The sequence below is a fragment of the Nyctereutes procyonoides genome, unplaced genomic scaffold (assembly GCF_905146905.1).
Source record: "Nyctereutes procyonoides isolate TBG_1078 unplaced genomic scaffold, NYPRO_anot_genome, whole genome shotgun sequence".
Taxonomy (NCBI): Eukaryota; Metazoa; Chordata; class Mammalia; order Carnivora; family Canidae; genus Nyctereutes; species Nyctereutes procyonoides.
The window spans coordinates 34,050,416-34,062,432 of NW_026575139.1; the positions used below are offsets into that span (position 1 = coordinate 34,050,416).

The 12,017-nt window shown below is 40.6% G+C and overlaps 1 protein-coding gene across 1 annotated transcript in view; it reads right to left on the reverse strand.

Moving 5' to 3' along the window:
* SYNE2 (spectrin repeat containing nuclear envelope protein 2) overlaps positions 1 to 12,017 on the reverse strand; it is a 316,861-nt gene that overhangs the window by 78,706 nt on the left and 226,138 nt on the right. Inside the window, 8 exon segments of the mRNA XM_055303886.1 lie at positions 1,029 to 1,238; positions 1,362 to 1,514; positions 3,090 to 3,221; positions 4,636 to 4,777; positions 4,928 to 5,049; positions 5,766 to 5,894; positions 6,900 to 7,082; positions 10,907 to 11,137. Of these exon segments, the coding sequence (XP_055159861.1) occupies positions 1,029 to 1,238; positions 1,362 to 1,514; positions 3,090 to 3,221; positions 4,636 to 4,777; positions 4,928 to 5,049; positions 5,766 to 5,894; positions 6,900 to 7,082; positions 10,907 to 11,137 (1,302 nt within the window).

A 12,017-nucleotide genomic window follows, 5' to 3' on the forward strand; every position in this document is an offset into this window, starting at 1 on the left:
CCAAAATAGAGGCATCTCTATGTCACCATCACCTGGCTTTAACAATTATTGACCTGTGGCCAGACATCTCTGCTCTGTACTCCCCTGAGCTTTCTTGACTGTACTTAGTCTACTTCCCCTCAGATTATTTTGAAACAGATCACAGATATATTATCAGTGTAAGTTTCAGTATGTATCTTTAAAAGATAAAGATTCTTCCCTTTAAAAATACTACAGATCAACAATAATTCCTTAGTACTATTAACTGGCAGAATGGGTTCACATTTCTCTAATTGCGTATAATTTTTCTTTTTGGTTTGTTTGAATTGGAATCTAAATGAGGTCCAATAGGTTGCAATGGACTAATAGCGGGTTAAGTCTCTTGTAATCGGCAGGCTCCCCAAGCATCTCTCTTTTTTTGTTCCTGGGATTTGGGGTGGGATGGTGGAAAAACAACATCTTTTATTCTACACAGCTTCCCACCATCTGCGTTTGGCTGACTGTCCCCCTGCTGCGCTGCCTAACATGCTCTTCTTCCGTTGGGTCTATTTTACTTTGACTCTAGCGGTTTGATCAGATTGAGGTTTGCTTTATGGGCAAGATTCCTTCATAAGTGGTGTTGTATTTTTCTCTTGTTAGGAAACTATAAAATTGTCTGTCTGCTTCAAGTCTCTCCTCCAATCTGCAGTAGACAAGAGCCGGATAAATCTACCTGAAACATACTGTTCCTCTTTTGCTCAAAACCTTTAATGGCTCCCTATTACCTAGAAATCCTCCCCTATAACCCTCACCAATGGCTAAATATAACACAGGAAAGAAACAGAGTGTTAGCTCAACCTAATTAATTCACACGGCAACTTTGGGAAGGACCTCACTTTCAAAGGGTCTCCAACCATGTGCGGCAGGATTAGCCTAAAAAACCCTCACAGAAAGAATGTCTCAAGCCTTTCCTCAGCAATCCCTATTCACAAATGCCACCAAGAACAATGGAATTAATGGAAATTAACCTAAATCAGAGCCCAAGAAGGCCAAGCACTGAGCCCCCGTACCTGATAACTGCGGTTATAGTCGAGGCCAGCTTTCAGAGACTTGCTTCTAGAGGCAGCTGCGACCTGGGTATGCTCCAGGTAGACTTGGAGGTTATTAAAACACTCAAGAAACAGGTTGGTGTTCCTCTCAGGCCAAGTCATGGCTTTCACAAGATCATCCTTCTTGTCACCCATAGCTAAGTAAAGTTTTTTTAACTCAAGAGCCAGTGTCTGCAAAGAGGAGAGAAAGAAAGACACAATGAATGGACTCTGGCCTTCAGAGGCTTCAGCTCGGGCTTAAATCGTGGGCTGCTGAGCAATGGCCACCACATGGACTTGCTGGAAACTCCGCACCTCATAGTGTGCCTGCTGAGCACAGACATCCTCTCTGGAGAGCCCAGGTGTCTGCAGCATCTCCTCCACACTGCCAAGGCACTGACTGAGGGTCAGGAATAGCTCAAATAATTTTGTATTCAAATTTATGTATGTGTCTTCTGTCATGTTTTCCTGAGTCAAGAGAAAAAAAGAAAAAAGAAAAAAAAATTAGGATTCCTTGCCTTCCCAAGCCTCAATTTTCCCTGGTTTTTCTGTTATAGTTTACAATTTATGGTTCACTTCTTTATAACTGGTTGTTTAGAACACTTCATGAACCAAGTAGAAGAATAAATAGATACAATTAAGACGTTAACTCTGAGAAAAACAAGTTTAAGAAACTCAATGTTAGGCAGTGAGTTGACTATATTAAAATGGAATTAAAAGGTAAACCACAAGATGAAGGACTTCCTTATGGAGCCATCCAAGTGGAATGTGGTCCCAAGTAAAGCATATTGTCCCCTTCACACTGCTCTCTGCCTCCCACAGTTTAATGTAGGAGAAAGTGGGTTAATGAAATCAAGCAAAGCCTGGAGAAGGAAAAGAAGTCAAGATATTTGAAGGGGTTGATTGGAAAGAGGTTTAATATCTTAAAGATAGGAATAGTAGGCACAGCATGGTGATTATAGATAATAATACTGTACTGTACATTGGAAAGTTGTTAAGATAATAGATCTTAAAATTTCTCATCACAAGAAAAAGATTTTATAACTCTATGTGGTGATGGAGTTTGGACTTATTACAGCAATCATTTCACAGTACATGCAAATATCCAATCATTATGGTATACACTTGAAACTAATACCATGTTATACATCAGTTATAGCTCAATAAAAAAAGATAGGGATGGGCTGTGGAGCAGGGGATAGTTAGAAGTATCATTTATGAGCTGATTGTGAGAAAGAAGGCCCCCTTAAATGTAGAACTCCAAGTTGGGGGAGGGTACCTAGGTTCATACAAATGTGCCCTCGTTAGTTTGGAAGCCACAGATCTCCTTATGTTTTAGCATAAGCTGTTGAAACCACATCTTTTTCTTTACCTCAAATTCTTGACCAGCTATAAGTAATTTAGAAGCATGACAAAGCTGTAATTAGCCAAATTTGGGCTCTGATTCCTATTGTCTTCTCTGGTAGACTCCTAACATTACCCAGCATACCATCTTGGCATTAAATCTACTCAAGGTTGGAAATCTTGTCAATACTCCCCTCCTTCCTCACCCTTCCAATCACAGGGGACCATTGCAGATAATACTAATCAACAATGATCCTTGTTGGGGTGCCTGGGTGGCACAGTTGGTGAAGCATACACTTGATTTCAGCTCAGGTCATGATCTCCTGGGATCGAGGTCTATGTTGGGCTCCATGCTCAGCATGAAGTCTACTTGTCCCTTTACCTTTGCTCCCCTTCCCCTACCCCTACTCTCTCTAATTAATAAATCTTTAAAAAGCAAAACAAAACAAAAAATAATGATTTTTGTCCCTGCCAACTCTAGATGTGGGTTCAGAAGCCTTTGCACATGGTGCTCTAGGCAGCCACTACCAAATTCACCAGAGTTGACAAATGAGATAAATTCTATTTGCAATTCTAAGACCTATTCCATTATGTATTCTACTATTTATTCAGTAAAGACAATTATGACTAATACACAATGTCACATTTCCTTCTTTTTTGATACTGCAATGAGGAAAATTTGTAACGTGTTATTGCTACCTGAGTTTGCAGATTATTTGCTTCTTGACGCAGGTCTTCAAGTTGTGTGGTATATGTTTTCAGTTCTTCAGTTGTTGGGTATCTAAAGTTATACATGCCCACATTGGGTAGAACACTCATATTTGTGGCAACCTATATGAAAAAAGGGAAGCCTTATTATAATTTGAGATCCTGGTAATGTTAATGTAAAATAGCAAAAATGCCTTCATGTGTTAACGTGTTACCTTCTTGGTGTTTTTGCTATCGTGTCACTTGTCAGTAAACATAGTTAAATTTTAAATATTATGGACAGCTTTGAAGGGTCATGAAAAGTTTTATTTAGACACCTGCAGGTCTCTTTAATATCAAAATGAGGGAAAATAAGCCATAACTTGAAAAATAGAGTAAAATCATTAATCCTTCAATTTAGTAGCAATACCATTTATGTTATGAGACTAGCTATTTTGCTTCTCATTTATTGGTAGGCCCCTGGTATATAACCAAATCTTAGAATAGACACAGTCACCTCCAGGGACAGATTTGCATCTTGATTTGTTATTGGAAAGCTAAATAAGTAGTAAAAATTCACTGTGACTTCAGATGAGAGAAAGATTCAGAGTTAATCCCTTTTTCAAATTGTAAAACTAGTAAATACAAAGCAACCAGGTGAGGTGGTATCAGACTCTGCTTGGAGAAAAGAACTCCTGATGGTATTCTACTGTTGGAAAGAGAACAATATACATGCTATGGTGTATATGACAAAGAGAAACCAAGACCAAAGCCTTATCAATGAGTTTAATTCAACATTAATAGGTCAAATAAGGTCCTTGGCAGAGTAAAGCTGAAAAGTTTCCACCAGACTGGAGAACTGGGAAAAAGGTGGTAACCCTTGCCCAGGCAGGTTGAATACAAAGCTGAAGGCAGAAGCTTGACTGTTGTGAGCAATAGTGCTATTCTGCTCATGGACTCCTTGTTGAGAGAGAAATCCTGCAGTTGCTGGGACAGTATGAATAAAACCTATAACGGCAATAATAGAGTGTGTTGGTGGAATACAGGTACCATTGGAACAGGGGCTGGCACACCACAGATTCCAAATAATCTTTTGATAAATGAATGAATGAACACTAATATTGCATTGTATCATTTTTAAACTGTTTTTGTAAACATTTATTATTCATTCCTAATTTATTCATTCAACATATCAAAACTGAGACTTGATAGTGTTTCAGGTACTGTGCCAGGCACTCAAATGTGAACCAGGCAGACATGGTCTTTCTTCCCATATCGCCTAACGGGGAATACACACAAGTAAACAGGCTCCCAGTATTTTAAGAGCTGTGATTAGGGAAGCCCACGGTGCCACAGAAGCACAAAGGCATGGCACTTACTGCAGATTTCCAGGAGGGCAAAAAAGCGTCAAATGAAAAACCCACTTGGCATCTTCGCTTCCTAAAAATAAACTACTACATAATACAGAACATATATATGTCCTTAATGAATGTTTGTGGCATTTTCAAAGATAAACATGTTAATGTATTATTTACATTGTGTGCAGGCACACACTGACCTGAGGCTGCACCTGCTTGGGTGGTGGTAGCCCGATTTTTGATGAGAGTTCATGATGTAAATATTGCCACTTATCCCCACTTTCGTCCTGAGTTGACAAGACTGAGCCTGGAGCACAGTTTTCAAGGCTGGATGCCCTCATGCTGTTAAGGGAAAAGAAAAAGTACAGAGAATAATCCACATACAAAAATTTTATCACATTCAGACAATGTTTTACGAGTGATTTAAAAAGAAATGCTCTAAATTCTCCAAACCAATAACTGCTGAATGTCCAACTCTAAAAATGTTTTTACCTTTCAGTTGATTTCTGAGTTACATTTTCATCAGGTTGGCAATATGGTGGCCACATTTTCTTGGCATTAAAGTCTATGAATTTGATGAAATCTTTCTGTTCCATTGGTTTTAACTCCAGAACCTATAATTGAGATTCAAATGGCCCAGTCAAAGTTTTCAACTAGTAGCCAATGGTTGCTTCTGTTAATTTTGAACCATTTTCTAAATTATTATTTACTATTTCCCTTTCCCACTTGCTTGTTCCTATTAACTTTTATTTCTCAAAAATCTACTTAAAACATTCACACAATGACCAAAGTATATATACAATATATATCACACATATGGAAAACCCCCAAAATTTGCCAACACATTTTGAAACAATAGGGAAAGAGGTGTTAAAGAGGTAAGTTCACCTGAAGGTATCTGCTTAGTTTGAAATAAGTTGCAAGTTAATAAAGTAGCAGTTAGATCGTCCTCACCTGCAGAAGAAGAAAGCAAAGCAGCTCCTACAGCAAATGCTCAACACTCAGGGAGCACCTGTCCATCACACTGTCCATCCAGTCCCATAAAAAAATACCTTAATGACAGTTCGGTACTTGGTTCAAAGGAATATTGCATGTAGAAAGCTTTTTTTTTTTTAAGATTTTATTCATTTATTCATGAGAGACACACAGAGAGAGGTAGAGACACAGGCAGAGGGAGAAGCAGGCTCCCCCCAGGGAGCCTGATGCAGGACTCAATCCCAGGACTCTGGGATCACACCCTGAGCCAAAGGCAGACACTCAACCACTGAGCCACCCAGGTGCCCCAGAAAGCTTTATAGTTATCCTTATATCTGTTAAAGGCTGCAATTACCTGTTGCTGCTGGAAATCTTTTTGTTTGCCGAACTGTGGCCTTTCAATTACTATCGATTCAAATTCAGAAAGGTTATCTGCTTGGAGATCATTTGGATGCTCTGAAGGTTTCTTTAGAGTAGTAGAATGCTGCAAAAAAATTTGTAATGGCAGACTCTTAAAAAAATGACCTACTTTAGTTCCATTCTAATAATGAGATTACATAATGGAAAAGTTTTATATAAAGTAAGTGATTGTACTATTTTCTGTAATTATATACTATGATTTCACATACTTATTTCAAAACAACTGAAAAAACCATTACATTTGGTGATGTGGTCATCTTATTTCCTCAATGTAATTCATCCAAAGAATTACTAAAAGCCAGGAAATGCATTGCTTTTCTGTTTTAAGAACAAAGTAAAAAAACAAAAAAGCAAAACAAAACAAAAAAACCCAAACAAACCAACCAAAAAGAGACACAGTTTTATGCTTATGAATTTAGATTTCCCTTATGCCCAAAACATTTTAAAAAGAGAGAACATATGAGAATGAATAGGGGAACCGCAGAGCCTATGTATCTGCTGCCAATCTTATTTCTGTGAAGGTAAGTCCTCTGTGGAGGAACCACCATCTCCCAAGTATAGATGCAGATCTCATACAGTAAGACCCTACTCATAGATGCGTATTTGTATTTATAAACACAGAACATTTTTAAAAGTCACAAGAACACTTTAACTGTATGGTACTTTGATCAGTATATGTATTTGTAAATGTATAACAAAAAGGACCCTGGAAATAGGTTTTATATTTCTGATGTCAAATTTTAATCTTCTCTAGGAACTTCATTTTCCAGGCAATTGGAATAAACGTATCTTTCAGACCTCATTACAAGCAAGAACAATCAATCCAATCAAACTAATCCAAGCCAAACCTACACTGTCACCAACAATAGCCTAGGTAGGAAAAACTGTAAGACAAGATGGAATCAGTAACAAGAGTCAGTACAACCATCCGTCACAGCTTTAAGAGGCTTCATTCTTTCTTACTTAGTGTAATTCCTCTATAGCTGCTTTACCACCTCCGCCAGAATTCCTTCCTGGTGGCTCTGCTGTATCGTCTACCCATATGCATCAATATGTGGCCATGTTTTACCTGGTCTTCACTGTATTTCTCCTGAAGCATGATCTGGACTTTTTCCAAATTGCATTTCACAGTCTTTAGTTTCAAGGAAAGAGCTTCAGCCTCCTGCTGAGTGGCCCCACTGTCTCCTGGCCCTAGATCTTTGCAGCTCTCTAGCAGAGAGGCAACCTTGTGCTCTATGTCTGTTAGCATGACCTAGGAAACAAAATCATTTAATTACTCATGGTTTTGGTCTTGAACAAATGTTATACTCTAAAATGAGTTAGATTCACTCTATCTATGTATGTGTAACAAGTCTCAGAAACACAGATTGGAAGAGACTTTGGGGGAAAATAAACAATTCCCACATAATTCCTGAGCTTCTGGACAGGAGTACAATGAAAGCAACCCCACCTTGCAGATGCCACTCTCCAAATAATCTAAAATTCTATATTTTGGAATTCTATATATTTAGTACTCTAGAAAAGTACTAGTACTTTAGAAAATACAGCTGGATGTATCCAGCATAGCATAGTGGTTAAGAACCCAGACACTGGGGCATCTGGTTGGTTCAGCTGGAAGAGCATGTGACTCTTGATCTTAGGGTAGTGAGTTCGAGCCCCATGCTGGGTGTAGAGATTACTTAAATAAACAAACAAACAAACAAACAAACCTAAAGCAAAAAACAAACTAACAAAAAAACCCACAGACACAGGAAGTAGACTATCTGAATTCAGATCTCCTTAGCAGCCAGGTAAACTCAAGCACCTTACTTTGTACAAATGTGTCTTCAGTCATCTGTAAAATGGGACAATAACAGAACTTACCTCCTAGGGTTACTCCAAGGAGTTAAGAGTTAAAAGTCCATGCACTTCGGCCAGTGCTTGACACACAGTCTATGGTAACTATTATTCCACCCCCTTCCCCGACCACCTTCCTAACCTTTTCCTTCTGGAATCCAAGGGTTGAGTCTTAATAGGAAAAGAACTTCACAGAACTCCTTGAAAGTTCCTCCCCTTGATCTGTTCCTTCCCTTTTTCAGGTCAAATAAACTTCCAAAATATCAGAAAATGACAGAAGAAATAATTTGGAACCTAAAACACTTAGTCATTGATAAAATTGGCCAACTTACACACGGATCTAAAAATAAATCAGCTAGATGAAGTCAGTTTCCCTGTAAGTCACCATCATCATATTCCTCCCCAACAGATCAAGGCTGCCCTCTCTTGCGCTCTGGAATCTGAATGCTCCCATCTGCTGGGCTGGGCACACAACGCAGCAGCGGCATTCAGATTCTCATTCCAGTACTGGGAGCATTTGTGCTAAAACTTGTGTGACTGAGAACAAGTTACACTCTTTGAGAGAAACATTAGGAAAAACTATCCCTAAAATAACATTTTCTGGGGTGCCTGGCTGGCTTAGTAGGTAGAGCATGAGACTCTTGATCTCGAGGTTGTGAGTTTGAGCCCCATAGTGAGTGTAGGGATTGCTTAAAGATAAAAAAAATCTCAAAAAACAAAAACAGATTTTCAAATAATATCTTCTTATAACTCCTCTATCTAAGCACACTACCTGTAACCTCCATAGAGTCTTCTAAGCTTAAACAATATGTAATCATAGATTTTAGAGTGGCTACAGAGTATACTATAACACTGTGCTCCTTTTTTCCATTTAGCTATTTTATGTTTAATTTTTCAAGTGTCCACAGATGCATGCTTCCCGATTCCCACTTTACTAGCTATAAGTTGATGTTCCATGATTCTGTAACTTCCTTATTGGTAAGCCTGTAAGCTGGTTTCAGTTCTTCACCTTTGTAATTAACTCTGCCACAAACATTCTTCCCTTTCTGGGTTATTCTCAGAGGATACAGTTAAAGTAATGGTGTTATTAGGTCAAATACAACAGATATTTTATATGTTGTCAGCTGACCTCCCAAAACACTGAGGCAATCAGGCAGGACAGTGGATCAAGAGTTTTCCAGGATGATATAATTTTTGCCAGAGTCACATTGGAACAACACAACAGCTGTTTCGATTCATATGTTTTTAATAATGAAGGCTGAACATTTCTTCTCCGATAATAAATTACCAAATAAATTTTCTTCTTGACTGATCTGTTTGCTCCTGTCCTTTGGATATTTTCCCAGGGGAACATCCATATTTTTTTACAGACTACTGGCAGGCTTCTTATACGTTTCAATATGAAGTTGGATGTACCATGGTGTGATATAAGTGAGCCAAAGATGGCCCTGGTCTCCATGTTGCTTATTTTCTCACGGCAGGCCAGGACTACTAGCTCAAATCCTACTAGCACCAAACTGAAAGTGAGACCCCACATCTGGTCCCTATGGTTAAGATACAACTCCAAGGCTCTAAAAGACCCTAGCCTCTGTTGCCCTTGGAGCTCTCTGACATCATCTAGACACACAAGCTCCTCTGGATTCCCTGCTCCCCTGGGAGTTCCTTTGCCTTCCTCCCCTTCCAAGATGTGGCCCCACCTCCATTTCTTGCCACAGCCTCTGGAAGGGCTCTCATAGAGAGGGACTTCCCAAGGCCTTGAGATCCTGCCAAAAAGTTGCCCAAATAAAGCTTGCTGTGTGCTACTGCCACCTTGTGGTTGTGTCTTTCCCTTGCCAGCCCCCAAATCCTTGACCTCCCTGGCACTGGCAGAACACGGTTTCTGGTGGTCATCAAGGAATCAGCATGAGGTCTGCCCAATCAGCAAGGCAATCAATTGGCCGAATCTATCCTGGAGGGCTTTAAGTGGCTGAGACTCAACATCTCAAACACCTCAGGTTCAATTTAGTACAACTCTGTGATATAGTATGCTACATCTTTGCCAGACTCCCTGTGCCTCATCAGCCAAGTCAAGTGGTAGTGCCAGTATTTAAGTGAACCCGCCCCATCAAAAGCTAACTTTTGGGGTCAGAGGTGGGAAGCTGCCCAGGGAAGGTCAGGTACCTACCTGGGTACCCCATGAGGCAGGTGCTGGATATTATAAGACTGTGGGCCTGCGTGGAGAAAGCGGATGGCTAAGGATGGGCCACCCCCAACCCCATAATGAGCTATAGTGGGAGGAGTTCCCTGTGGCCAGGCCAGTGATATGGTGTCCTCTGAAGGGATGTCATTCCTGCTGTCTGCTACAGCAGAAAAATGAGCCAATCAGGCAGAGACATCAGGCCAAGGTTGGTCTAAGCACCCTTGGGGAAGGCACTTAAATTATGCTGCTATGATATCATCATTCTAGCTTCTCCCTGGAGGGATACAGAGATCCCCAACCTTTGGGCTGAGCTAGCAAATGTCACTCAAAGTGACTAAAGGCAAGGAAGTATATATTCCTGCCGCCCCAGTACCCCTCACCCCTCAAGCAAGGGTAGGACCATTCACAGTAAAATGGCAGCAAAGCGGGACACCTGGGTGGCTCAGTGGTTGAGCAACTGCCTTTGGCTCAGGTCATGATCCCAGAGTCCCGGGATCGAGTTCCACATCAGGCTCCTCATGCGGAAACTGCCCCTCTCTCTGCGTCTCTCATGAATAAATAAATAAAATCTTTATTTAAAAAATGGCAGCAAAGCCCCTTTGTGCTAGGAAAATCAGGATATTCAGTTTCATTTCGATTAATAAAAATTCAAAGAATTTATCATGAATACAAATCACAGCACTTTTTATATACTTGATACACCAGACACTGGTTCTTGTACCTTATCTCATTTAACCCTGACAAAGTCCTACGAGATAACCGAGATAACCAACCACAGGAGGAAAATGAGGTGGAAAGCTAACGCCCTCAAGTTCACAGTTAACATGACAGAGCTAGATCAGGACTCTAGATTCTGGGCTGTTACCCACCAGTCTCTCCAAATACTCTGCTTACATAAATCTCCTCCAAGAATTACCCTGAGAACAAAAACTAGAGGCCAAGATAAATACAAGGGTCAGAGTAACAGAAGGAAACATACTGTTGCTTTAAGAGAAATTCACCCAGTCTTGGAAGGTGATTGGTGAAAAGGCTAACCATGAACTCCAACCCGTCGGCCTTACCTGGCACCCTACCAGCTGCTGTTCTACCAACTGCTGCATGTCTGCGTTTAATGTTTCCGGCTCGAATGCCACGTTGGCCTGGCGCAGCCACAGCTCCAGCTTGGCCACCTTGGTCTTGCAGACATGGAGGATTTCCGCAGGCTTGGACCTAGCTTTCTCCGCCGTGGTCTCAAAAGCTCCTTGCTCGTTGGAAAAGCCCAGAGCAGCAGCCTTGACAGTAGGTGTGGCACCCTAAGATAAACCCAAAGATGATCAAGTAGTGAAAAGCCATGGAATCCCAAGTTTTCAGATAGGAGCTTGCAAAAACCTGTGAACTTCCAGCATTTCCTCAGTTAAAAGAAAACAAATCAATAGGGGCAGAAGAAGTAATAAAGAAAAAAAAACCTCCACACTCATAGCAACAATCATGTGACCTGGTGCTCCAGGTTTCCAAGCAGCCGATCTGCATGTACACAGGTAGTGTTCCCAGGCACGGAGAAGACAAATGGGCTCGCAGTTCATTAAACAGCAGGTGGGCCCCAGGAGACAGGTGAGTGTGAGTGAGAGGGTGTGCATGTGGGTGTGTGTCTCAAACTTTTCAGCGAATTGGCCAGTGTTTGAATTTGTGTGACACATGATTAAGCAATGCTTACGTTGCTGTGAGCTCTGATCACACAGAAAAAAAGGCACTTTACGCACCAGCTGGGATACAAGGAAATAGGCCACACACTTTACAAGTAGATTATAAGATATTTTGACTTTTTTTTTCTTTCCTAACATACATGCTATTACTCAACTAAATTTCTCCGTCTTAACAGTAGTGTGAGGGGGCGCCTGGGCAGCTCAGTCTGTTAAACCCCTGCCTTAAACTCAGGTCATGATCTCAGGGCCCTGGGATTGAGCTCTCTGCTCAGCAGGGAGTCTGCTTCTCTCACTCCCTCTCCCTTTGTGCTCTCCCTTTCTCTCTCTCATATAAACAAATAAAATCTAAAAAAAAAAAAAAAAGTAGTGTGAGTCAAGTAATGATCTTCAGTGGGGTAATCTGGAAATTCTTTTCCTACTATTCAGAGAGAATCCCTGAAACCGTTTTTCACTATTCAGATACTCAAATATTATTAAGGACTAGATGCTT